The 27,287-nt window shown below is 44.7% G+C and overlaps 1 protein-coding gene across 6 annotated transcripts in view; it reads right to left on the reverse strand.

The window, feature by feature from the left end:
* The window catches only part of LOC129853078 (semaphorin-6A-like), a 94,155-nt gene that overhangs the window by 21,927 nt on the left and 44,941 nt on the right, over window positions 1–27,287 (reverse strand). For all 6 annotated transcript variants that reach the window (XM_055918749.1, XM_055918754.1, XM_055918751.1 and 3 more), the window contains exons 2-16: window positions 27,062–27,205; window positions 26,505–26,622; window positions 17,420–17,480; window positions 16,808–16,870; window positions 16,227–16,328; window positions 10,730–10,820; window positions 9,382–9,501; window positions 8,919–9,007; window positions 7,769–7,986; window positions 6,924–7,055; window positions 5,907–6,062; window positions 4,336–4,509; window positions 3,103–3,243; window positions 2,874–2,951; window positions 1,042–1,100 (exon numbers count right to left, since the gene is read on the reverse strand). In XM_055918749.1, the coding sequence (XP_055774724.1) occupies window positions 1,042–1,100; window positions 2,874–2,951; window positions 3,103–3,243; window positions 4,336–4,509; window positions 5,907–6,062; window positions 6,924–7,055; window positions 7,769–7,986; window positions 8,919–9,007; window positions 9,382–9,501; window positions 10,730–10,820; window positions 16,227–16,328; window positions 16,808–16,870; window positions 17,420–17,480; window positions 26,505–26,622; window positions 27,062–27,161 (1,702 nt within the window). In that variant the 5' untranslated portion in view covers window positions 27,162–27,205. The remainder of the gene's footprint in view (window positions 1–1,041; window positions 1,101–2,873; window positions 2,952–3,102; window positions 3,244–4,335; window positions 4,510–5,906; window positions 6,063–6,923; window positions 7,056–7,768; window positions 7,987–8,918; window positions 9,008–9,381; window positions 9,502–10,729; window positions 10,821–16,226; window positions 16,329–16,807; window positions 16,871–17,419; window positions 17,481–26,504; window positions 26,623–27,061; window positions 27,206–27,287) is intronic.

Raw genomic sequence — 27,287 nt, forward strand, 5'->3', positions numbered from 1 at the left:
CCAACGCAAATGCTGCTACTTTTCTGTTATTCTAGTTGCGCGGTTTGTTGTGACTGTGTTAGCCTTAGTTGGCTAGCTAACCCGTTGTAGAAAAGCAACTGTACACTCGAGTTAATTACCTTTTTAGCACGGCTGTGTTTTCATAGCTTTTCCATTGACTATTAATTGGATTTATCCATGATAATAATACTGTTGCATGATTTCGCCTGGATCAGAAAAGTTGACGCAGCATTCTCTGTACAGGGGCGAGATCGAATTTTAAAAGTGCAACATTGCTTCCGAGGTTAGACAGGCAGACAGCAAGGTTTATACAAACCATCACTGTTGGAAATCAAATGCGAGGCTATAAGATAGTCCAGGGCTAAGAACAATGCAATGTGAAAATGCCTAAATAATTGAGAATCGATTGCATGTTCAATATTTATCGACATTCTCATCTATTCTGGTCTATGGTTCTTCTTTAAAGGATATTCTCATCTATTCTGGTCTATTGTGTTTCTCTAAAGAAATGTGAACTGTCTATTCTGGTCTATGGTATTTCTCTAAAGGAATGTGAACTGTCTATTCTGGTCTATGGTATTTCTCTAAAGGAATGTGAACGGTCTATTCTGGTCTATTGTGTTTCTCTAAAGAAATGTGAACTGTCTATTCTGGTCTATGGTATTTCTCTAAAGGAATGTGAACTGTCTATTCTGGTCTATGGTATTTCTCTAAAGGAATGTGAACGGTCTATTCTGGTCTATTGTGTTTCTCTAAAGGAATGTGAACAGGCTTTCCATTCTTGTTTTCTTCTGATTCATTGGTATTCCCCTAATCGGTATTAACCACAAAGCAACACAGAGCTATGTACTCTAGTCTATACAGAGTGGTTGTGGACTCTTTAGGGGAGTATGGGCTGTGTGTGTGTGTGCGTGTGTATGTGCGTGTGTGTGTACAATGTTTGTGTGTGCTGTTTTGTATGGTGGGGTGAGAGACACGTCCCTGTCCTGCAGGACAGAGGAACATTGAGCCCAGATCAACAGAGGGAAGAGGCCTGCTTACTTTGGCAGTCTCCCAGTCCATCTGTGTTGCCATGCTCCACGTCCTGCTCGAAGGCCGATCTGCATAATGAACAGAGACATCATAGTGAATGACTGGACTCACACAGGACTCACACAGGCCTGGACAGATCAGAACTCACACAGGCCTGGACAGATCAGAACTCACACAGGCCTGGACAGATAAGGATGAGCACAGGCCTGGACAGATCAGAACTCACACAGGCCTGGACAGATAAGGATGAGCACAGGCCTGGACAGATCAGGCACCACAGGACCAGCCAGGAGGACAACCCTACTGTCTGCCTTCACTATCGATATGGGTCCACGGTCCAATCACACGCATCAGGGCCAGGGACCAGGCCAATGAAGCGGAAGGAAGGTGGACACTATTTTCTCCCAGCAGCCCACACCCAACTTTCCCGAAGGACCACCAACCATGCAGTGAAACAGAGCGGCCAACTGTCAGGGAGATTACAGTCAAGGATGACAGCCTCTGCTGCCTGGACCACTGCTTGCAATCAGAGCATGGATCTACACGGCCTGGTTTACCAGGCTTCATATCAGAAGTAGAGTATTGATTCAATCATTGAAATGCAGTAAGAGGAATCACACATGCTATGTAGTGGAGGGTGGTGCAAGATGTCACCTGGTAATAAACAGCAGACCCACATCATATATAAGTTGGTCAGAAGAGAGAGAGAGAGAGAGAGAGAGAGAGAGAGAGAGAGAGAGAGAGAGAGAGAGAGAGAGAGAGAGAGAGAGAGAGAGAGAGAGAGAGAGAGAGAGAGAGAGAGAGAGAGAGAGAGAGAGAGAGAGAGAGAGAGAGAGAGAGAGAGAGAGAGAGAGAGAGAGAGAGAGAGAGAGAGAGAGAGAGAGAGAGAGAGAGAGAGAGAGAGAGAGAGAGAGAGAGAGAGGAGAGAGAGAGAGAGAGAGAGAGAGAGAGAGAGAGAGAGAGAGAGAGAGAGAGAGAGAGAGAGAGAGAGAGAGAGAGAGAGAGAGAGACTCAGACTCTCTAGGATCTGTTTTCCCCTCCCCACTCAGACCACTCCCAGACAATTCTTGCTTGAGGAATTGCTCTTTGCTAGGAAGCTATATTAGTTTATTTTTGACCATTTTAATTGAAAACAGGTACTTAATTGTTAAAAAATGATTTGATATTGAGATACAAATGGCTGCATTGGGCCTTTAAACACTGAGACACGTCCGGCCAAATGCTTTCAATCGCTCGCCACAGAACCTACAGATCATAGCGCTCTAATCCTCACTCACTCACTTAGAAATATTGTACAGTAAAACTGAGGTCATCTAACCTCCTAATGCCTCTGTCTACTCAATTTCCAAAGTGGAAACTCAATCAGAACAGTCGAGAGGCCAGGGATTTAGAAATTATAATAGGATATAGTACTGTAGCATGCGAGACCAATCATTTGGCTGGGATCAAATTAATTTAACATCAAAAGCTGTTCCTTTTATTATGACTTCATCTCTTAAATGGGTTTCTCCCACCGAAACTCCATATGCTGTTTCTTTCAAAACACATCTCATTCTGCTTCATAAATATAGCCACAAATGACAGTGACTGCCAAGTCCCCCTCCTCCCAAGCCCCAGCCCCAGGGCAAATATCCCTTTCCTTCCATCAGCCTTTTCAATGGCCCTTTCAGTTGGAAGAAAATACAGAGCACCACAAAAATGTGACTAATCATAGAAACTAAAAATGTATACAGTAGCTAGATTGACGTCATTGGGGACACCAGTCATCGTACGGCACAAATGATGTTATGATTACCGTACGTGAAATAGATAGTATGATAGTGGAGTGAGCAGTAACTTACTTTGGGTCGAGCACCACCTGTCTGCACGCTCCCTCGGACACCCAGCCGCAGTAGGGATCCCTGGAGGCAATACACGATCTGGAGGAAACGCACACAGCACTCTCATCACAACGTGTATCTTCATAGCGTTTTATTTTCCTGAAGACTGATTGGTTAGGACATTACAAACGCACAAATAAAGTCCTGACTAAGAGAATGGATGGATGGAGGGTTTAATTTCTAAACCTACTTTTTGCATTTGCCATGTTTCTCGCAGCGAGAAAGTGGCACCTTGACTACACAGGAGGAAAAGGCCACAAACAGAGAGTGTCCCTGGCTGTCCATCTGCATGCTGACGATCCGCTTGTCGTCCACACCGTCGATGCTGCACCTGGATTTGGGGCAGGGCAGAGAGACAGACAGCAGGAGTTGTCAGCACTAACAGAACACTTCAAACAGCCCCAGTCTCTCTCTGTTGATAGGCGCTCAAAGCCCCACCATAGCATCTTTGTCTGCAGGGCATAAGAGAGAGTCCACGTTAATCCCACCGTGCAGAGCATCCATCTACCCTAGAGGGATTTATCTCCAGCCCGGGCATTACAGCCCTCAATTAGGACTTACAGTCCATCTACACTATGTAATGCGCAGTGGCCAAACCCAGATCCTGATCCCACCCAGCAAAGTCACCTACGCTATCCGCTCCGGCCAGATGGCTGAGGGCCAGAGACTGCTCTGCCCATGCCAGGAAGAAAAGGGGGGGGGGGGGGGGGGGGGGGGGGGGCTTGTCGTTCACACCACACACACCCATGTCACATGATGCTACGTCGTTGAATAACAAACACAAACGCCTGTCACCTTGAAAGCCCTGCCACTCATCCCCTTCTCATTGACTCTACCCTATCATCATGCCTCTCATCTATTTGCTTTGGCAAGGCCCAGGCACATTTTCCCCTCATTTACTTCCTTTCCAAATATTCCAAAAGCCCCTTTATAATGTATTAGGAAGAGATCTCAGGCTGGATTGAATGACTAGCAGTCCCTCTCTGTTTCCTTTAATCGTCCTGCATTTGTAAGAGTAGAGTTGTGTGGTCTGAGCCCCTGTTACTGAAGATCCGGGACCGGCCTCTTTAATTTAGTAGCTGTGGTCAGTGCAGAGTGTAACCTGATCAAACTCTTTAAATGATAGAGTAGCCATCTGGTGGGCTGGTGTAGTGGGGCTGGTGTAGTGGTGCTGGGGTAGTGGGGCTGGTGTAGTGGTGCTGCTGTAGTGGGGTGGGGGTGCTGGGGTGCTGGGTTAGTGGTGCTGGGGTAGTGGTGCTGGTGTAGTGGGGCTGGGGTAGTGGGGCTGGTGTAGTGGTGCTGCTGTAGTGGGGCTGGGGTGGGGGTGCTGGGGTGCTGGGTTAGTGGTGCTGGGTTATTGGTGCTGTGGTGCTGGGTTAGTGGTGCTGTGGTGGGTACCGTGTCTAGGTTATGGAATACATACTTCTCTGGGTTATACACGTTGAGCTCCTCAAGGAAGAGACTGTCATTCAGGAAACCACTGTTCATCTTGGCCAGGAATTTAAGAATGATCCCCTTCTCTGATCCCAGGAAAACGACGGTGTGATTCCGATAGGGTCCCGCTGCATTGTCTACAGCGATCCGGGTCAGCCGGTATCTAGAACAGATATGGAACACCGGGAAGAACACGTTTATGGATTTATACCTAATTTCTTAATTTTAAGACGGAACTCCACTGTGTGTTATCTAGTATTATAAACTGGGTGGTTCGAGCCCTGAAAGCTGATTGGCTGACAGCCATGGTATATCATACCGTATACCACGGGTATGACAAAACATTTATTTTCTACTGCTCTAATGACGTTGTTAACCAGTTTATAATAGCAATAAGGCTCCTAGGGGGTTTGTGGTATATGGCCAATATACCACGGCTAAGGACTGTATCCAGGCACTCTGCGTTGCGCCGTGCTTATGAACAGCTTTTAGCTGTGGTATATTGGCCATATACCACACCCCCTCGGGCATTATTGCTTAAGTATCTCCAATTAGATTTGTACCATGGAGCTCCTACTGTTATCAAACCATGTATAATCTGCAGATCCGTATGCAAATACATTTGCATGGCTATTAATTCAGTGAGATGGAAAGGATTAAAAACAAATATATTACAAATATATTTTTCAGCAATTTAGTGGACCACACATCCTTTTCCATTCTGCCATTGAAAGACTAGATCTCTTCACACAAGGTCATGAGATATAAAACATGTGTATGCCTTCGCTGGAATGAAAGCGCCTACTTAATCGTTTACATTATCTGAGTAAATGCTCACATCACAATCAAATCAGTAAGATAAGGCCTTCTTCTCTCCCACTCAGACTGTCTGGTTTGAAATGACATTGAATGGCTGTATTCACTAAGCCCATGGTTTTGCACCATCAACAATAACAGTAATCTCAAGTATTACAGTATGTCGATGATTCTGTCCCGTTAAGAATAACAGCAACCTCAAGGACAGTGTCCAGAGTAATAGAAAATCTCAAGAGGGATATCCTTGAATCCAGTCTACCTCCATACAGATTGTGCCTGGCTAGCCACTAGAACATATAATGGAATAGGTTTTCATAGTTGATAGGATTTTGATAGTCCAATTTGTAACAAAAGCTCAAATTCTATAATGTCCCTTTGGGGTATATATATGAGATAAGGTCCTGTTACAGATTCAGTTTGCGGGCTGACTTCCTGTGTTAGAGTCGTACTACACACCGAGGCTGTGACATAGATAATAAAACCACCTTCCACCATATGGCCTTATAAAAGTAACTGCTTTTGATGTATATAACCCTTTTAACAACATGTAACGTAACACTTTGCTATGTGCCATGACATTTGTATAAAAATTGTAACTAAGATTTATGTATATAATGATACCACTGGTAATTACAAATATAGTAATGCATAATGCACGTATAACCTTGATAAACACCGCCTATGACCCAGACCTAGCTAGCGTGCTAACTAGAGTAGCATCCTAGCTATTGAGGCTATACTCACCGCACCATGGTCTTGAGAAACCAGGGCCTGTTAGTGATAGAGGGCACAGCTTCATCCATGAGAGGGTGCTGCTTGATGAAGTTCAGGGTGTCGTCAGGGAACTCGTTGGACACCTTGTACTTCTCTAAGGACGGCGTGCCAGCACAACAGCCGGGCCTGAAGTGGATGAAAGTATCAGGGAATCAAACAGTGGGAGTCAGAGAGCAGCCATTTGATCTCTTTACAAGGACAGAGTAGCAGAGGAGAAGGCCCTGTAAAAGTGAAGCTGCCTTTGATAGGAGATCCGTTCGAAGACATCTCACCTCTTGATAGCTTTATTGAAAAGGTTTTGCTGCACTATTACGGTAGAGCGGTACCTTTCTTTTCTTAATGGATAACTTGGGTGGATTCTGTGGCCTGGCATGGAAACCAGCCCTGATTCAATTCTTTTCCATGATAGACATTGCACAATGTAATAAGGTCTACAGTACATGAAAAGCAACAGAGACAGATCAGAGACGAAGACACATCACATGTCTACTGCTGCAGAAGAGGGTGGGGGATAAAAACCTGGGTAACGCTGTGAAAACTCCCTTCTGTTTGTCTGCTGATAACGTCGACAGAAAATAAATTGAATAAACGAGACGTAGATTTCAGATCACATTAACACCTGACCTTGTTTCACACAAACACATAATATTATGCTAATCACCAGGGGTGGTATCCTGTTGCGCTCCACATTATCGCCAGCCATATGGGGAGAGACACCAATTACAGTACCATCCCCCTCCACAGATCTCGGTTTTTAAACGTACGTTTCACAAGAGAAAAGGAGCTGCTCTCTGCCGGGTAATTAGGAACGCAGAGATGGAGATTGATCAGGCTGGTGCATTTGGAGAAGTAGGCAGCCATCTGGAAAATGATCTCATGCTTCATTTGCTGATATCGAACTTCTTTCATGCTGCCGGTGTGTGTGTGTGTGTGTTTTTGAATGTGTGTTTGTTGCTGGTGTGTGTGTGTGTGTGGGGGGGGGCATACCTTGGTTTTGGAACCTTCTCCTCAGGAACAGGTGTCCAGGTGGAATCCGGGGACCTCTGCTCTTTAAAACGTCCCGTGAACGCATTGGCCACATCAGCCATGTCATAGGCGCAGACGGCCGACCCAGGAATGCTGTAGAAACATCACCCCCCACAAAAAAAGAACTTTTCTCAGTCCAATTGATATGATTCCACTGTGTGAAAACTGTGCATAGCATAGCTCTGAATCACTTGTCTATTTCCTGGACATTTCTAAAGGGGCATTTCAGCTGCCTTGGCATTGAGAGACATCATGTACAAGGGCAGGATTGTGACGGTTACAGAGCTGTTATTCTGCTAACCTTGTGGCCCAGACTGTAAATCTCAGTAATCAGCCAGCGTTGGCTATGTTCAGCGCAAAAGGCACGCCATGCTGCCAAAGCACTTGGTTAAATTAATAGCTAATAAATTCAGAATGCTACCTCCAGTCAAAATGTGTTCCCTCTCATTTCACTCACTAACTGCAATTCATGCCCGGATCAAATTCGCTTATAGGAATTCCAAGCCGCTTCATTGACTTTTAATGCCCATTAACCATGCTCAATTGCATTGTCACAAGCAATTGTCTTATTGCCTAAGAAACGCCATAAAATGGGATTTACAATATGTAGCAGTACTACAGCTCCTTTATAATTTATATTTAGATAAAAAACTCCCTGCTTAAATGGTTCTCCATTCTCAATATGCATTATGCAGGAATAACATTATGCACCTGACAAAAGTGCCAAAACTATTGTGACAGTGAATTACGCGCTGCGGTACCCTGGGAAATTGATTTCCTTCTGTGTGGCCGCCGGACAATCGTACCTGTTGTGAGGTGTGGAGAAGGTTGCCATGACGACATCGCGGCCGTTGATGTGGATGACGTCGGTGACGGCCTGCAGGATGTTGAAGTAGAAATGGGAGTCTCCCGGGATGGAGCAGTTGAGACGGGTCTTCAGGAAGGAGGTCCACTGTTTCTCCAGAACTCTCTGGGAGCCGCCCTTGTCATTCTTGCACACCCTGGCCACCCGGGGGAACACCACCTGGACAACACGCACACGTACACGCACACACACACTTAGTGGGTGTTTCCAGAAACACACCTGTTGTCTGGCTGGTTTCCTTACGCGCCAAACCAGCACACTCACAGAAGGTAAAGCTTATTATTATTAGGTCTCTGTAACTAAGCAGGTCTCGCAGACCAGAGCCATGGTCTTAAAAATATTCACCATGCATAAATATACAACAGCCCACATTATTAATGACTGTGGAACTTATTATGTTTCAGATTGTCAAATAAATCAATCAGGGAGTACCATTCCTCTACCCCACAGCACCCACCATACGTCACACCACTCTGCATTCTTTCTTATATAGTGATATTCCTCTCAAAATAACCAGAGAATTTCACTTTGTATTCATGTGCAGTATAACACGTCAGACGGAATTGGGTGTAAATATGTTTTCCCCGGCTCCCACGTTTATTCTTAATAATATAATGTTTATGTAATTCATTTCCATGTCGTATTTTCCTTATAGGATACAATTAAACCTCCATGCAAACTGAAATGAAAGGATGAATCAAAACGTCTTATATCCCTTTGGTCTAAAACCTTGAATGAAAAATCCTCATTTTCCTTTCCTCCCATTCCTGTCTATCTCATTTTGGATTAAAACTTCAAAATCCTTTGAGGAAACAGCCAGAGTAAGCAACAGGTTAACCAGTAGCACGCAGTGCGAGTCAGAGAATATATTTAGACTTCAAAATGGCTTTCCAGGCATCACTGACATGCATTTTCAACTATTTTTAGGCCTACATCCTGCAAATGTTTTTCTATATCGAAAAGGTTTCACCATTTTGGTCATACTGACCGCCTTTACAGATACTTGATACACCCACTTCCTGTTTACTTCACAAAGCACATCCTGTCTCTCCTGTTCAGGAGGATGTAGCCCTCAGCCCCAGTCAGCTTACCTTTCCCATTGTGTTGTACTCCATTCCAATTTCGCGATAGAAGAAGTAGATGAAGTCACCGTAGTTAACTGCCTGTACGAAATACGGCTCTGAAAAACAAAAAGCAGACATATCATCACAAAACAGATCAACACCCATTTTACATCCAATACCTGAAGAATCAATCACAGTATACAGTGAGGCCCAGCCCAAGCACGGCACTGGAAGTAGCTCAATCCATCGTCTCTATTAAGGGGCTATTTACATGTGGGGGATGAGGGATCTATTTATTCAGCTTTGCCAACCTGGTCATGTTGTCATTCTTAGAGGAAGCCAATTTACTTAGTACATAACTGCTATGGGACTGGTTATGAGAGTGACAGCATCAACTCTGATATGTTTTCCAATCCGTCACTCATTGTGATGAGTCTGTGTCTCTACGTCTTTCAACCATCAGGCCTTTGTATCCGATGACTCTCCTCACCTTTGAGACACTTGGAGTCGTGTTTGACAGTGCGCAAAGTTGGGCTGTCTCCAAGGCTACGATAAATGACTGCATCGATCGCTAGGAAATCTGTTACTGTTGCGGAGTAGAGCTTTCCATCTGGAGAGAGAAGAGAGAGGGATAAGGGATAAGAAGTCAGCCACTGTACCAGTCATGGGCAGAACAAACACAAACATGACAAAAGGAATGGCTACGCACAAAAACTAGCCTCATTTAACACACACACACACACACACACACACACACACACACACACACACACACACACACACACACACACACACACACACACACGCTCCTCAATGCAAACAGTATCCGCAATGAGAATGACCTCAGCCCCTTAGCTTCAATTGGATGGCTGCATTGGAAACTTTAACTACATAATTGAAAGGATAGCAAAGAACCTTCTTGATTACTCAGAGATTCCCATTCCAATTCCGCGGCTACAAATTAACTGGTCATCTAAAGGCATTTACTCTGCGTTGACTTTACACAGAGAAACTCACATCCCATAAATCAGTTCACACTGAATATCAGTAAGAGTGAATCACTATAACAGCTCTTCGGCTGGAGGAGCTGTAACCCACGAACGGAAAGCTGACTCATTCGGGGTTTCGTCTTTTTTATTGATTTTTAATCCCCAGATTCGGGAGAATATTCCAGTTTGGGGTGGGGGGGGGGACGGGGGTGTAAAACCACAATAGCTTCATGTGTTTCCAAGCTGCCCACAAACTTACATCTGCCAAGTAGCAGATTCCTCCCAGAAACACAGAACAAATTGGCCCAGAGTTCAACAATTTGTTCAACAACATGTAACAGACTGCTCCTTATTCCTGACCTACTGCTAGTGTATTGCTATTAAAATAGGCCACAGAGTATTAAATTCACCCTAGTGTTCCTAATGCAACCTTACGCTCAAAAAGAGAAAGACTTTCCTATCCAGCTAATGTTTAATGACTATGACTAAAGGAAAAGGCTAATCTTTTGAAGTGATATGCCTTGTATAATGACATGATTACTGAGAGATACAGTGGAATTTAAAATGATCTTGACATATCATTCATACAACTAGTTTAATGTCCTTGGTTGAATATGATAAGGTTAACTGTAATTTCCCAGAGGGGGATATTGTCTTAGACACACAGTACTGCTGTACATAAAATAGACACTGTACATCAAACACTTAAAGTAATGCATACCTTTCACTCATGTTGATGTGGTAATACTAAGATTCTTTAGGTTACTTCTTTAGACTAAAAAAAAGGGTAACCTATATTTTCCCAGACCACATCCACATTCCAGTAATACATTAGTTAAGGTCTCTCACCAGCAAACAGGGCGACGTTGGAGTGCTTGGCATCATATGGGCACCGCGCCATCCCACTGATGTCCTCCCCTACAGCATCCATGGTGTCCATCTACAGTGGAGAAAGAAAAAGGGTCAGAGGAAAATCCACCCAAAAGCTAGCAGTCACCCCATCCCAACCCCACCCCATCCCAACCCAACCCCACCCCATCCCAGACCCACCCCACCCCATCCCACAACCCATTGAAATCCCAACCCAACCCATTGAAATCCCAACCCATTGAAATCCCAACCCAACCCATTGAAATCCCAACCCAACCCATTGAAATCCCAACCCATTGAAATCCCAACCCATTGAAATCCCAAACCAACCCAACCCCACCCCATCCCAACCCACCACACCCCAACCCACCCCATTCCATCCCATCCCAACCCAACCCACCCCAACCCACCCCATCCCAAACCCACCACATCCCAACCCCACCCCATCCCATCCCACCCCATCCCAGACCCACCCCATCCCACAACCCATTGAAATCCCAACCCAATCCATTGAAATCCCAACCCATTGAAATCCCAAACCAATCCATTGAAATCCCAACCCAAACCATTGAAATCCCAACCCAACCCTATCCTCATTGGAAATAAAGCATCTTCCATGGAACCATATTTAACACAACAGTGGAGTGGTAGTGGCTGAGGATCATATCCGGGTGAAAGGTCAGTTACCTCCCCCATGGGTGCCGTGTCATCCCCAGTGGGCACGACTACAGTCTTTCATACGAAGCTCGGGCTGAGGTCAAGACCATTGGGCTGGGGTCAAGGTCACTGGGCTGAGGTCAAGACCACTGGGCTGAGGTCAGGGACACTGGGCTGAGGTCAAGACCACTGGGCTGAGGTCAAGACCACTGGGCTGAGGTCAAGACCACTGGGCTGAGGTCAAGACCACTGGGCTGAGGTCAAGACCACTGGGCTGAGGTCAGGGACACTGGGCTGAGGTCAAGACCACTGGGCTGAGGTCAGGGACACTGGGCTGAGGTCAGGGACACTGGGCTGAGGTCAGGGACACTGGGCTGAGGTCAAGATCACTGTACGCTAACAGAGTTACATAGAGGCGTTGTCTCTCTCACAAAGACTGCAGTTTTCTAAGAAAGGTGACGCGCTTACACAGCACTTTTTGGTCTCTAAAGAGGCCATTTTGTTTTCTATTCCTGTTTCTGTGGAAACACCTATCATCTGCCCACTAAAACACATATCATCTGCCCACTCTCACTGAGTGCTGAGAGAGCTGCCAGAGAAATAGTTGAAGCTGATTTGGCAGTGAAAATTACTTTTGACCTTACATTACGACAACCAACACCAGCATTGGATTTTTCTCTCAGCTATCAAGATATGAATAATTGTATAAACAGAGGCCCTTTTAAAAGATACACATTTTCGAGACAGGGAAAGTTGTTCTATTACTAATATGACGTCACTAGTCTGAGGGCACTAATTTCAACTGTTTCACTGTGGTTGTTGAGGCACTATGCTATCCCTGTGGTTGTTGAGGCATTATGCTATGACTGTGGGGGTTGAGGCACTATGCTATCACTGTGGGGGTTGAGGCACTATGCTATCACTGTGGGTGTTAAGACACTATGCTATCACTGTGGGGATTGAGGCAGTATGCTATCACTGTGGGTGTTAAGACACTATGCTATCACTGTGGGGATTGAGGCAGTATGCTATGACTGTGGGTGTTAAGACACTATGCTATCCCTGTGGGGGTTGAGGCGAGGTTGAGGCACTATGCTATGACTGTGGGTGTTTAGACACTATGCTATCACTGTGGGGGTTGAGGCAGTATGCTATCACTGTGGGGATTGAGGCAGTATGCTATCACTGTGGGGGTTGAGGTGAGGTTGAGACACTATGCTTTCACTGTGGGGGTTGAGGTGAGATTGAGGCACTATGCTATCCCTGTGGTTGTTGAGGCACTATGCTATCACTGTGGGTATTGAGGCACTATGCTATGACTGTGGGGGTTGAGGCAGTATGCTATCACTGTAGGGGGTTGAGGCACTATGCTATCACTGTGGAGGTTGAAGCAAGGTTGAGGCACGATGCTATCACTGTGGGAGTTGAGGCACTATACTATCACTGTGGGTATTGAGGCACAATGCTATGACTGTGGGGGTTGAGGCAGTATGCTATCACTGTAGGGGGTTGAGGCACTATGCTATCACTGTGGGGGTTGAGGCATTATGCTATGACTGTAGGGGGTTGAGGCAGTATGCTATCACTGTAGGGGGTTGAGGCACTATGCTATCACTGTGGGGGTTGAGGCCCTATGCTATCACTGTGGGGGTTGAGGCATTATGCTATGACTGTAGGGGGTTGAGGCAGTATGCTATCACTGTGGAGGTTGAGGCCCTATGCTATCACTGTGGGGGTTGAGGCATTATGCTATGACTGTAGGGGGTTGAGGCAGTATGCTATCACTGTAGGGGGTTGAGGCACTATGCTATCACTGTGGTTGAGGCACTATGCTATCACTGTGGAGGTTGAGGCACTATGCTATCACTGTCGGGGGTTGAGGCATTATGCTATCACTGTGGAGGTTGAGGCACTATGCTATGACTGTGGGGGTTGAGGCAGTATGGTATCACTGTAGGGGGTTGAGTTACTATGCTATCACTGTGGAGGTTGAGGTACTATGCTATCACTGTCGGGGGTCGAGGCACTATGCTATCACTGTCGGGGGTTGAGGCATTATGCTATAACTGTGGAGGTTGAGGTACTATGCTATCACTGTGGAGGTTGAGGCACTATGCTATCACTGTCGGGGGTTGAGGCATTATGCTATCACTGTGGAGGTTGAGGCACTATGCTATCACTGTGGAGGTTGAGGCACTATGCTATCACTGTGGGGGTTGAGGCAGTATGGTATCACTGTAGGGGGTTGAGTTACTATGCTATCACTGTGGAGGTTGAGGCATTATGCTATCACTGTGGAGGTTGAGGCACTATGCTATCACTGTGGAGGTTGAGGCACTATGCTATCACTGTGGAGGTTGAGGCACTATCACTGAGGTGGGGTGGAGGGAGGGGGGAGGGGGAGGGAGCCCCACTCTTGCCTGTTTAATTTCACCATGGCAATGACCTCTGTCTACTGTGTGCTTGGCTCTCTGTCAGTGATCTATTCCTGCCATTTGAACAGAAGGAAGAGACTCCCAGGCAATCGTGAGATGTTTATGAGGTCAGTCTACTATCAAGCAGCAAAGAGGAAAGGGATACACAGTTATGTTGTCACTCCTGAAAAAATGATTGTATTTTTCCATAAACAATTAAACACATGGGAAGCTACACCTATCCTTGAGGATGTAAATTAATTTTATTAACTCAAGGATTAAGGCCCTGTCTGCAAATTAATAATACAAATAGAAAATAAACACATCTCTAGCATGGCCCTCAAATGCATTTTAATTGGTTGCTTCCACACTGGAAAGGGGCCTTGTCATTACATGTCTATGTTGTTATTGTACAGGGTTTCTCACTGCTATGGTAAATCAGAGTGTGCACATATTCAGTGCACTGACTCTCCCACTGAGACAGCCATGCTCCATCTCTCAGCTACCTGTCAGGCTCAGGCTGGGGCAGGGGTTGGGGCTGAGGCAGGGGCTGAGGCAGGGGTTGGGGCTGAGGCAGGGGCTGAGGCAGGGGTTGGGGCTGAGGCAGGGGGTGAGACTGAGGCAGGGGCTGAGGCAGGGTTTGGGGTTGAGGCAGGGGGTGAGGCTGAGGCAGGCGGTGAGGGTGAGGCAGGAGTGAGGCAGGGGGTGAGACTGAGGCAGGGGCTGAGGCAGGGGGTGAGACTGAGGCAGGGGCTGAGGCAGGGGTTGGGGCTGGGGCAAGGGTTGAGGCAGGGGGTGAGGCTGAGGCAGGCAGGGGGTGAGACTGAGGCAGGGGCCGAGGCAGGGGTTGGGGCTGAGGCAGGGGGTGAGGCAAGGGGTGAGGGTGAGGCGAAGCTGATGCAGAGCCAGGAGCTGAGGCGGGGGTGAGGCTGAGGCAGGGGCTGAGGCATGGGGTGAGGCTGAGGCAGGGGATGAGGCAGGGGGTGAGGCTGAGGCAGTGGATGAGGCAGGAGCTGAGGCAGGGGCTGGGGCTATTCAGGAGGTAGGGGGGGGGGGGGGCTATACACCACGGCTGATCAATATCAACTGGGCCTCTCAGCAGCACTCCCCTGCTCCGCCCGGCAACAGGTGATGTAATGGACACAAGTCGTACATCAGGCAGCTGGGGAGGGAGGCTTTATTACACAAAGCGAGCTGTGCTTCGGCTCTGGGGAGCGGCCCACGGCTGCCAAGGTGTCTGTCTGAACGGCCCGGGTACACAAGTGTCGGCGCCGACAGAGGAGCTGGCTTGCAGATGGACCCTCGGGAGGGGGGAGGAGGGAAGCGAGGGAGTGGGGGGGGTTGTGTAGCTGCTGTCGACAGTAACATTTATATATCTTCCCCCCTCCTCATGGCTCTGATTAATGTGGGATGAGTTTGGCTCTAAATCAAAAGCTCTTTTCAGGCCTGTCAGGCCGGCGAGATGGAAAGGCAAACTGTGGCCAAGGTGGATGCATGCGCACACATACCCCTCCCCCTCGACCAGAACCAGGCTGACTGGATGCAGCCAGCGGCACCTCAAAAGCCTGAAATCGGTCGTTTGGGAGAGCCTGCCAATGGCCAACAGCCTGTTTATTTCACCTCTTCGCCATAACGTTTACACATTTTACAGCACCTCTCGTTACGTGTTACGGTATGTCAGTGAGGATGTCAGCTTTCTGCAGACAATATAACACTTATAACAATGAGAAGCACCTGAAATGAGAGCAGAGAAACTGTAAAACTAACCATGCCTACAAAATGTGGGCATAAATTCTGTATTCTCTAAAGAATACTTGAGTGAGAACACAAGCCCTTTTCTGTGCTTCGCTGAACCAAAAAGTCAATGAAGCAAAGAGTCTCGTTCGGCAGTAAACATACCTCGCGATAAACAACAACCCCCTGATGTCTCACGACAGCACCTTCAAATCAACTTCACTGTGGCGTCAATTCATTTCCTAACATGTCAACAAAGCCAGCCTTCTAGAGTTTTCTTTCCTAAGGATGACAGTAGATATCTTAATAAGATGGTGTTCATGTTTAAAGACGCTTAATAACTCTGCCAAAGTCTGGATATCTTGAATCTATTCCAAAAATGCCTTGACAACCGAGGCGGCCGTCTGCCTTGATCATATTTCAACAGAACTGCTGTGCCTACACTATCTGTCAGTGTAGATGTCCCTGATTTTAAATGAAATGTGTCAAACTACACCTGGAAAAAAGGACACATCTGACCATGGGCTTTTGAAAGTAATCCATCAATGTCCATCTCTCCACACCTCTTCTTCCTTTTGTCGTCCCCATATGGTTGAAATACAGCACTGTGTATGCAGCAAATTCTTAGCAGGTGAAGTCAGAGCATGGATAGAGCGCAATGTGAGCTGTACCTTGTAAGTTCGACAGGAGGGGTTGAAAGCATTTGTTCCACACACAAACAAGGAGTCATCGTTTTGCTGCAGGAGGACCTTGATGAAATTGTGACATTCATCCTTAGGGAGAGAAGAGGGGTGGGGGAATGTATATTGTGAATGATTCATTGTTGTGCTGGAACTAGAGCAAAACCACATGGACAGCCACGTTCAAAGGAATGAACGATGGCGACTGACTCGTCCATGTCCCTGGAATGCTACTACCTGTAGAGTGTATTCTTTGAACAGAATGTCGAATGCACAGAAAACAAAAACACGCACAATAACATTAATTATACAATAAAGACAACTGGTGGATTTTTTCCCATCCCATTATAAAATAAAATAAAATACATTTAAATATTAATTTCACAAATTCATTCAGAAGAATGTGAGACAGCAAGGCATTCAAAGATGACAATATTTCAATGAATATGAATATGCACATACATTTTACTGGTGAGGTCCCCGTGGTCAGGAAAACCTCCTAGCTTTAGTTTATTATTATGTATGGTATGACCTGGGGTACGGCGAGCAGGAGGAAAGAGTAGTCTTTCTACCTTGTGCTTCCCCTTCATTCGGCAGGTGTCCACGTCTGCCTGTCTGGACTTCCATGTCAGTTTCTGTGGAGAGGAAATTGATGGGGAATCAATGAAGATCTGTTTAGTTACCCTGGCGATCATTCCTCAAGAGAGAGAGAGCCTGGAGCACCAGTTAGCCCGCTTGATTGGCTCAACTCTGCCTCTGTCCTATTGGTCAGCCTCTATACTACACTACAGCATGTTTGGCGCCTGGCCAGTGATTAAAGACTAAACAGGGTCTCAGTGATCAATCTCTCTGTCTCAGTCTCTTTGATCCAGCTTGCTCTGATTATACTAGGTGGAACAAACAGATACTGCGGAGGAGGTGGAGGCGGGGGTTGGGGGTGGTTACATATGTACATAAATCTCTGGTTTCTCCCTTGGCCCCATCCCTGTGAGCAGAGATGACGCATGCGGTTTGATGCCTGATGGGATAATGTGCTTAGTGGGGTCATGGCGCTGCAGTGTCTCACGCCAGACGGCCGCTGGAGCGGGGCTGGACAGGATGACCTGCCAGGTGATTATGCCAACGTACGGGACAGCCACCCGCAGGACGGTGCAGGACAACACATCCTCAAAAAGAACACTCACCTTGCTGAAAAAGATCTCCTCGGAGTTGGCGGTGTCTGTATCCACCGTGTATATGTGATCCCTGAAACAGAGGAGATAGACAGGCTCTCATCAACAACCATTCAACCACCCCACCCCCTCACCCCCGCCCCCCACCCGTACACCCCCCAGCGAATCTGAAACCGCAGGCGTCTTTGTCTAAACTTTGTTCAAACTGGAAGAATATAACAATATACAAAGGGGCTATTTGCTCTGTCAGACAGAAACAGTCAACAATGGTTGAGAGTGCTGCTTCTGCTGCCCAGACAAAAACCTTTTTGTTCCTGGGAAAGGGAGTGCAAAGTTACTCTGCTGTTCAGGTCAATTAAGCATAGTGTTCAGCCACAGGAAATCTATACTAACACTCATTAAAGCACAGACAAGACCTATGTGGGAAAAGAGGCTTTCTTTCTCACATATGGAACCCATAAACTCAAGGGTTAACTGCCTTTCAGCCAGACTGTGTTTGACTGACCGTGGCTCTGAGAGACTGGCATGCTCGTTTGAGAAGGGAAAGGTGACCGTGCTCAACACTGTAACCACTTTTGGCATTCATTTGTTAGAGATGACTGTGTGAATGTGGTTTTAATCAAAGTGTGAAACAACAGCCGCTGTCTGGCTTTAATTATAACTACCAACCTGCACAGTAGCTTCATCTCTCATTAACGAAATTGAATAAAGTCTGAAGGAACAGCATTTCAGAAATGAATCCACTTATATAGGTTTCCTGGGGCTCCGCACATCTCCTAGAGGAGAAGACCTTAGGTATGTTATCAGTGCTGCAGCCTAAATTGAATAATTCATCTAGAGAGCGTAACATTAGGAGGAGCTCCACCCTCTCTCGGTGCTAATCTCCTTTTCTCCGAGAACATTCCCAATGTCAAACCAGTTGAATTTTCCTAGAACATTACCAAAATTGAAATTAAATGTAACCATGTTTGAACTTTTAGGAAACATTCTGTTAAACTAATGAAATACAGATAAAAATGTTTTTTGTCAAGTTCCTTAAATGTGCTGAGAACATTCCAAAGCACCATTCCCGGAATGTTGTGGGGAGGTTGTACGCAAAAATAACCATAGGACAACCACGCTCTCACCAAGCTCGAAGAAACATGGTTCTCAGAACATTATGTGCTAGCTGGGAAGTGATTCCAGCAGAGTGCCAGCAGAGCCAGAAGAGCTCCAGCTGAGATAAGACAGAGCCAAGCCATGCGTCATGCAGACATCCTGGCAGGACAATGCTGGAGCTGTCTCTGTGTCAACACCAGCAGTCAAACACTGTCTGCACCTGGGCTCATGTCAGAGCAAGTCCCCATTAGTTTCCTGCTGGCCTACCTCCATTTCCCCACTAAAAGAGAGCCACACTAGTCCCATCAGATGTGGGAGAGCTCTTAAATATACAGCAGGCCGACTCTCATCTTCACTGCACTCTATGTGGCACTGCAACTTCTAAAAAACATATTGAAACTCCCCACAGAGAGAACCCTCACACTGCCATGAACAAACATGGAGTCCAAGATGAGAGTAAACACACTCCCCACTGGGCACACCATGTCATTTCAACGTGGATCATTTGGTAATATTTGGTTGAGACGTTGTTAGAACCTATGAGATTAGAACCTATATTCACCCACTCAAAAAGACAGCCAAAAGTTAGTTACATTTCCAATGTGTTCTCACTACGCTTTAACCATCTAAAAGCACAACCAAATTCCAATGTGTTCTCACTACGCTTTAACCATCTAAAAGCACAACCAAATTCCAATGGAAAAACCATGTCTGAATTTCGGTTTAGTTGTCACCCAAATGTCTATCACTGCACTTTCAACCATTTTAAACAGAAAAGTTAAAATGGGTATACAATGTCAGATATTTTATTTATTTAAACAACAGATTAATGTGATATCACTGTACTTCGTCTAATAAAAGAACCAAATTACCTGGATAAGATTATATTGAATGTGAATGGTACTACTAAAGTTTGATTTGATTTAGTCGTATTCTTTAACTTAGATTTTCGGTTGAGATGGAGAAGTGAATCCAACATATGATGTTTGTATTGGTGGACAAACTGGAATTAAAGCCAGACCAACTCAGTGGCACAGATGGAACTATCCAAGCAGAAGATAAATATCCTTCAAATATTGATATTTGGTTGCGTTGACAACCAACCCTAATTCAATATCACTAAATATCATTACATTTGAAACCAACCAGAGCTTGAAACCCTAGGCCTAATGTATTGTCTATTTATAGTTGACATCTGGATTGAATTCAAACTATTTCTGTTGATGACTTTGCAAATGCTATATAGGCCTAAATAGCATTATTGATGATTGATAAAGTACGGTCACATTTCATTTGCTCTGTTAAACCTACCCTTGGAATGTTTTCGATAGCAACAGTGAATCTATTTAGTTTTTAAGTGGAAATCTCTCACCAATCATTCTCAGGAGATAGCACACTGGTAATAGTAAATTACAAATATCATAGCTAAGCAGGGCTGGGCTTGGTTAAAACAAAGGGGTAGCTGTAGATAGATCAATTCTCCAGTAGGAGGTGCAGCCCAGCGTAACGTTTTTATTTTCTGATAGTGGATATAACATTGAAAATTTGACGTTGTTTTAAAGATACAAATTCAACATATTTTATACAAGGTTTGTCTATGTTGAAATTTGGTTATGATGATGACATAATCCTGTGGTTGAAATTTCACCTCAAAACAACAGTTTACATTGATGACTTACATTTTTTTTTAAATGCATTTTACATGTAGATTGCACATCACAATACGTTGTCCAATTATTTTGAAACAATGTTGATTCAACCAGTTTGTGCCCAGAGGTTCAGTACTGTGGGCCTGACCCACTGGGCTACAGACGTCAATTCAACCTCTATCCATGTTGAAAACAACGGGTTAAGAATGTGAGTGGGATGGAAGGTACGACTGTAAATATGGGCGTAGAAAGTGTGCTTTAGTGGGTCAAGGGGAAAGAGGAAAGACTATGGGCTCTATTCAATCTGTATGGCGGAAGTTCAGCGTTGCAACGTGATTGAAATTTAAAGGAAATGTTCCCGCGCTAGCGGAGACTACATTCACGGTAAACGCTGCATATGTCGGTTCAATCAGAAATTACCTTTACATTTCCATCACACAATCTGTAACGCTTCAGCGATACACACTGAATAGAGCCCTTGGACATCCAACCATGAGAACAGTGGGCCTTTGTGCTGGGGAATGTCGTTTTCATAACACCCCATTTCTTCTGGGGGAATTGCGGGCCAGTGGGGGCCATCTGGTGGCCCTTTGTCAAACAATCTCGCGCTCGGATGGCAGAAAGGGGGCCATGATTAGTATGCATCCCACACCTATCGTCTCAGAAATGGGACACCACCATCCCCATATTCCACCCTCTTCATAACTAGATCATCTGTGGTAGGGGGGCATTGTATATTGTTTCACTCACATCCCCACACAAGTGAATGGGAGGGTAGAGAGGCAAAATGGCCACCATTACACTGAGGAGTGGATCAAAGAGGGGCCTCGCTGACTGTTCTCTGACTGTCCTTTTGGCCGAGTCTCATTGACTTTTTTGTACAGGCAAAAACACTGCAGTGGACAAAACTGTCCGCCTGGTTTTGAGAGGCAGAGGAAGTGTAATCCGCGTCATTAGATGTCTTTAACAGGATTTAACGGCGACTAGAATAATTTAGACCAACGTGACCTCCAGTGGGGCGGCCCAAAGAGACACAGGGTTTTCAGGAGGACCGGGGAGGCGTGTTCACGTGGGCTACTCTCCTAATGGCAGACTTTCCCATTCCCACCCTTATTGAGGGGTGGAAGCAGTGGGTGGGTGCCGTTGCCATGGTTAGCCGGAATTGAGGACAGGGAATGGCGACAATGCCCTGCATGCGGAGTGACCTGGGGGTATCCACTACCCACTACCCGATGGCTGCTACCTATTGGCAGGCTGGCAGTGGTCGGCTGATTATCCCAGCGGGCAGACACCAGGACAGAGCTTAAGTACGGGCTAAGCCTCAGTGTCTGCTCTACATCTGATCACAGAGTCGGCTCTGGACAGGCCGAGCAAACACACACCCACACACAGCAGCACTGCAAGAACACACTCAACATACAGCAGGGAGTAGGCCTCTGACAACCCCTGCCAGGCTGAGTATGGGCAGTGCACAGAAGGAGCACAAGATGTTGCAAATACGTAGAAAATAAGTTGAAAAGACGTTTGGATTAAAAATACATATTTTCAATGTCTTGTGCTGCTCACTGGGTGTTGACATGAATTCCCATTAGAATTCATGTCATTATTGTTGTATTCCGACATTAACTCAGAAATATGGTAAAGTACAGCAGACAAACCTACAGAATATTACAGCCATCTCATAATCTCATTGTTCATAACCATAGACCATATATTACTTAATAGAAAACGATTTGATTTTCTTATCCCACAGGAAAAAATACTATAGCATATATATACTATATTCTGCAAAAACCCTACAGTGAATACTGTAGTGTTTACTGTAGTATACTGTAGTATTTACATTTAACTATAGTATAAATACCCTAGTAAAAGAAAACGGTAGTATATACTATAGTAATTCATGTAGTGTTTTTGTGGATTGTATACTGTAGTATTTATGCAGACATTACTGTAGTATTTACTATGGTCTTTCTTCTTCTATGATCTGTAGGTAGGTAGGACTGGGGTCTGAACAGACAGTTCAGAGCTTCTGATCTTTTCTATCACCTGAAGGGAAGACAATATATGGTCTATACTTGGCATGTAGGTTCCTCACTTATGGGTGGCACAAATTGGGATATGGGGGAGGGGAAGGGGCAGAGTATATGCAAATTCAATACTGCAGTATATACTATAGTTTAAAAAGTTTTGTGTTTTTGTGGACATTACTGTATTATTTATTGCAGTGTTTTTTTGTGTAGATAATAATGTAGTACTTACTATAGTATTATACAGTACACTACACCATTCTATACTAAGTACTATGTTAGCGGGATACTACAGCGTGTAGTATAGAATTCTACAGAATACTACAGTTTACTACAGAATTCTATAGTAAGTACTGTAGTATTCCATAGTAAGTACTGTAGTATTCTATAGCAGTGGTGGAAAAAGTATCCAATTGTCATACTTTAGTAAAAGTAAAGATACCTCAACAGAAAATGACTCAAGTTAAAGTAACCCAGTAAAATACTACTTGAGTAAAAGTCTAAAACTATTTGGTTTTAAATATACTTAAATATCAAAAGTAAATGTAATTACAAAAATATACTTAAGTATCAAAAGTAAAAGCATAAATAATTTCAAAATTGTCTATATTAGGCAAAATTAAGCACAATTTATTTTTAAATTTACGGATAGCCAGGGGCACACGCCAACACTCTGACATAATTTACAAATGAAGCATTTGCGTTTAGTGAGTCTGCCACGGATATTCTCTTGATAAGTGCATGAATTGGACCATTTTCCTTTCCTGCTAAGCATTCAAAATGTAATGAGTACTTTTCGGTGTCAAGGAAAATGTATGGAGTAAAAAGTACATTATACAGATACTTAAGTAGTACTTTGAAGTATTTATACACCACTGTTCTATAGTAAACCTGTAGTATTTTTTCATGTGAGATTAAGAATTGCTCAACAGCTAGTCAAAGAAAATCACTGACTCTTAGGAGATGAAAGTGTAATATCCTGGCATATGAATAATGTCCTTAATAAAAATAAAGAGCAGAGAAAAATGTACAGAATATTAAAACAATCCACAACAGACATTAACTGAATTGCATAATTAAAATTAAATATTAAATCTTTGTGGAAGAATTAACATGTTAGAAGCTACAAATAACGGAAGAGAATGACTTAATCAAGGTAACTGTTTTACTCCCACAAATAACCGCATTTACGGCATCTGCTGGAGCGCCACCATTGCCAAAGATTACGTAAAAAAATAATAATTAAGCCACTTATTTACAATTTTGTCAGTGAATATGTTTGTTTGTCCTACTGCTAAAATATTGTGTGGTGTTATTGCCAGTGTAAAACAGGAGACAAAAGGATGTATACCATTCACAAAATGGCATTTGATTTTGGAAACAATTTCCACTGACCATCTGCAGGCAGCACACTTGGAGATGATTGGTCATCAGGCATGGAATCATGACCCTACCTACGACTGGCCCCACAACACTGGCACCACAACACTGGCACCACAACACTGGCACCACAACACTGGCCCCACAACACTGGCCCCACAACACTGGCACCACAACACTGGCACCACAACACTGGCACCACAACACTGGCCCCACAACACTGGCCCCACAACACTGGCCCCACAACACTGGCACCACAACACTGGCCCCACAACACTGGCCCCACAACACTGGCACCACAACACTGGCACCACAACACTGGCACCACAACACTGGCACCACAACACTGACAACACAACACTGGCACCACAACACTGACAACACTGTTGGCCAATGGACTGTTTTTACTCGTATTATTATCTATCCTGATGCCTAGTCACTTTACCCTGCCTTCATGTACATGTCTACCTCAAATACCTGGTACCTCTGCACATTGACCTGTATATAGCTCCATTCTTGTTTATTTTATTCCTCTTATGATACTATTTTATTATTATTAAACTGCATCGTTGGGAAGGGCTCGCATGCACGCCTTTCACGGTAAAGTCTACACCAGTATTCGGTGCATGTGACAAATAAAATGTGATTTGATTATGATTTGATTTGACTTACTCTGAATGACCTTCTAACTATTTGCGTTATACTGTTAGTCATCTAGTTGTATGCATCTATATCTATTTGTATTCAGAAATCTCGGTATCCACTTGGCTTTGGTGGCAGCATTCCATCGATTCAAACGTTTCTCCCAGTTAAAATCAATCTACTCTTCACAACGACAGCAATTCCAACAATTCCTGCGTCACATTCCCTCCTCACCATCTGTCCGTTGGCATTCGCGTCTGCTTTAAATATGCTGGAGTGAAACACACCGTGTTGTCTTTCCACCACACCCCACTAATAAACCCCTCACTTTCCCATTTCCCCCAGGCCCGACCAGGAGCAGGTAGCAGTCAGACCAAAGGCTGGGACTCCAAAGCTCCCAACACCTCCTTAATGACCACAGATGTGTTAAACAGGCCTGCTACTTAGGAACCACGCTTCAATGGCCACTTATTTAGTAGCGCTCTCAAAAAACAAAGTGACTCATTGTTGCTTTCAACAGCATCCAATCAACCTACTATGTAATTAGGCCAATACAGAAGCCAACACAGATACAGAGCCATTTGATCTGAATTCCCCATGCTGTGGCTTTGTTAAATTTGTAACCTCTATAGTCAATTGTTTCAAGCAAGCTAGGTAAGTTTAAAAAAAACGATGATACAAAATGAAATGAAATCAATATGCTTCCCCATGGAGAAAACTATTGATGCGGACTCCCCCGTTTCCTTCAGACAACCTCAGTTCCTGTCCAGAACCAAGCATCTAGTTTATCCAGTGTCTGCCCCGAGATCAAATCAAATCAAATTGTATTTGTCACATACACATGGTTAGCAGATGTTAATGCGAGTGTAGTGAAATGCTTGTGCTTCTAGTTCGAACAATGCAGTAATAACCAACGAGTAATCTAACCTAACAATTCCACAACTACTACCTCATACACACAAGTGTAAAGGGATAAAGAATATGTACATAAAGATATATGAATGAGTGATGGTACAGAGCGGCATAGGCAAAATGCAGTAGATGGTATAGAGTACAGTATATACATCTGAGATGAGTACTGTAGGGTATATAAACATAAAGTGGCATAGTTTAAAGTGGCTAGTGATACATGTAATACATAAAGATGGCAAGATGCAGTAGATGATAGAGAGTACAGTATATACATATTAGTCTGCCCAAGTCATCGGCTGTGTCCGAATACCCATACTAGCGTTCTACATACTTAAACCCCATACTCATTACGCCGTTTGATCTAGTAGAATTCACTCATCTTTTTCCAACTAATGTGTTTGAGAACGGCTGATACTCAGATAAATTGATGCGCTGTACCAAAATGAACGAATGGTGGGCATCAACAATAGCGCATTCGATGATGCATTTTCGAAATTTCACATACTATAAAACTACATTTTTTTCGCATATTATTTAATTCACTAGTATGGATATTCAGACACATCCAATGTCTTCTTTTAAGTCTCTTAATATGTTTTTTTTGTAATTGGTAATAATTTATTGATTGTATTTGATTTGTAAATGTATTCAGTGGATCATCTGACATGACTCTGTGGGGTATCATCTGACATGACTCTGTGGGGTATCATCTGACATGACTCTGTGGGGTATCATCTGACATGACTCTGTGGGGTATCATCTGACATGACTCTGTGGGGTATCATCTGACATGACTCTGTGGGGTATCATCTGACATGACTCTGTGGGGTATCATCTGACATGACTCTGTGGGGTATCATCTGACATGACTCTGTGGGGTATCATCTGACATGACTCTGTGGGGTATCATCTGACATGACTCTGTGGGGTATCATCTGACATGACTCTGTGGGGTATCATCTGACATGACTCTGTGGGGTATCATCTGACATGACTCTGTGGGGTATCATCTGACATGACTCTGTGGGGTATCATCTGACATGACTCTGTGGGGTATCATCTGACATGACTCTGTGGGGTATCATCTGACATGACTCTGTGGGGTATCATCTGACATGACTCTGTGGGGTATCATCTGACATGACTCTGTGGAGTATCATCTGACATGACTCTATGGAGTATCATCTGACATGACTCTATGGAGTACCATCTGGCATGACTCTGGGGTATCATCTGAAATGACTCTGGGGTATCATCTGACATGACTCTGTGGGGTATCATCTGACATGACTCTGTGGGGTATCATTTGACATGACTATGTGGACTATCCAAAACTGGAACTAATATGAGAGCTAGTGACCTGAGAGAAAAGGGGCGGGAACTGACCTGGCAGCGATATACAACGTTCGGTTCATAATCATGACCAGCTGGATGTCCAGTTTGTGCCGTTGTGTATTGTTTCTTCCAGGTTTGTGTCCAACAAAAGCCGGATACTGCTTTGTATCTGTGGAGAGGGAGGAACAAAAACAATAAATATAGGAAGCAATCCCCCCTGTTGCAAGGCAATGTTTAAAAAGAAAAAGCCTGACAGAGAGAAAGGTCTCTCTGAGGTTGCTGGAGGATGCTCCAACACTGTATGGCTGGGAGGAATATAGGGTCTACCCATACAGAGAGAAAGAACAATGAGCCTCACGTGGTATTTACACTATCACACACTGCATTAAAGCCCCAACAGGAAAATACAGGATTACCCTTTGATGTAGGGTGGGCTCCATTTCAAATGCAGCTTTAACTCCTCCATTTTTTATGTTTCCCTGGGCACCAAATTACATTCTACCTTCCAAAAGCACTCAGAGGGGAGAGGGGAGAGACGAGAAGGTAGTGGGAGGCGGTGGTTGGAAAACAGGGTGTTGGGGGAGTAGGAAATAGCTGGGTGTACTCACAGTTGCCATGTGAAATACTGATTGGCTCTGAGTCTTCTGGGAAGCCAGCCCCAGCAATCTGCAGTAGCGTGAAATACAGCAACAAGGCCTCAGACCTCATTGTAGCTCTGCTGGTTCCTTCCTCGATTACTTATTTACTTAAGCCTGTGAGGAGAAGACCAAGAAGAAAAAAATGTATTAAACAAATAAAGTCCAACTGAATTAGCTGTTTCTGTTTTTCATAGCC

The sequence above is a fragment of the Salvelinus fontinalis genome, chromosome 4, assembly GCF_029448725.1.
Source record: "Salvelinus fontinalis isolate EN_2023a chromosome 4, ASM2944872v1, whole genome shotgun sequence".
Classification (NCBI taxonomy): Eukaryota; Metazoa; Chordata; class Actinopteri; order Salmoniformes; family Salmonidae; genus Salvelinus; species Salvelinus fontinalis.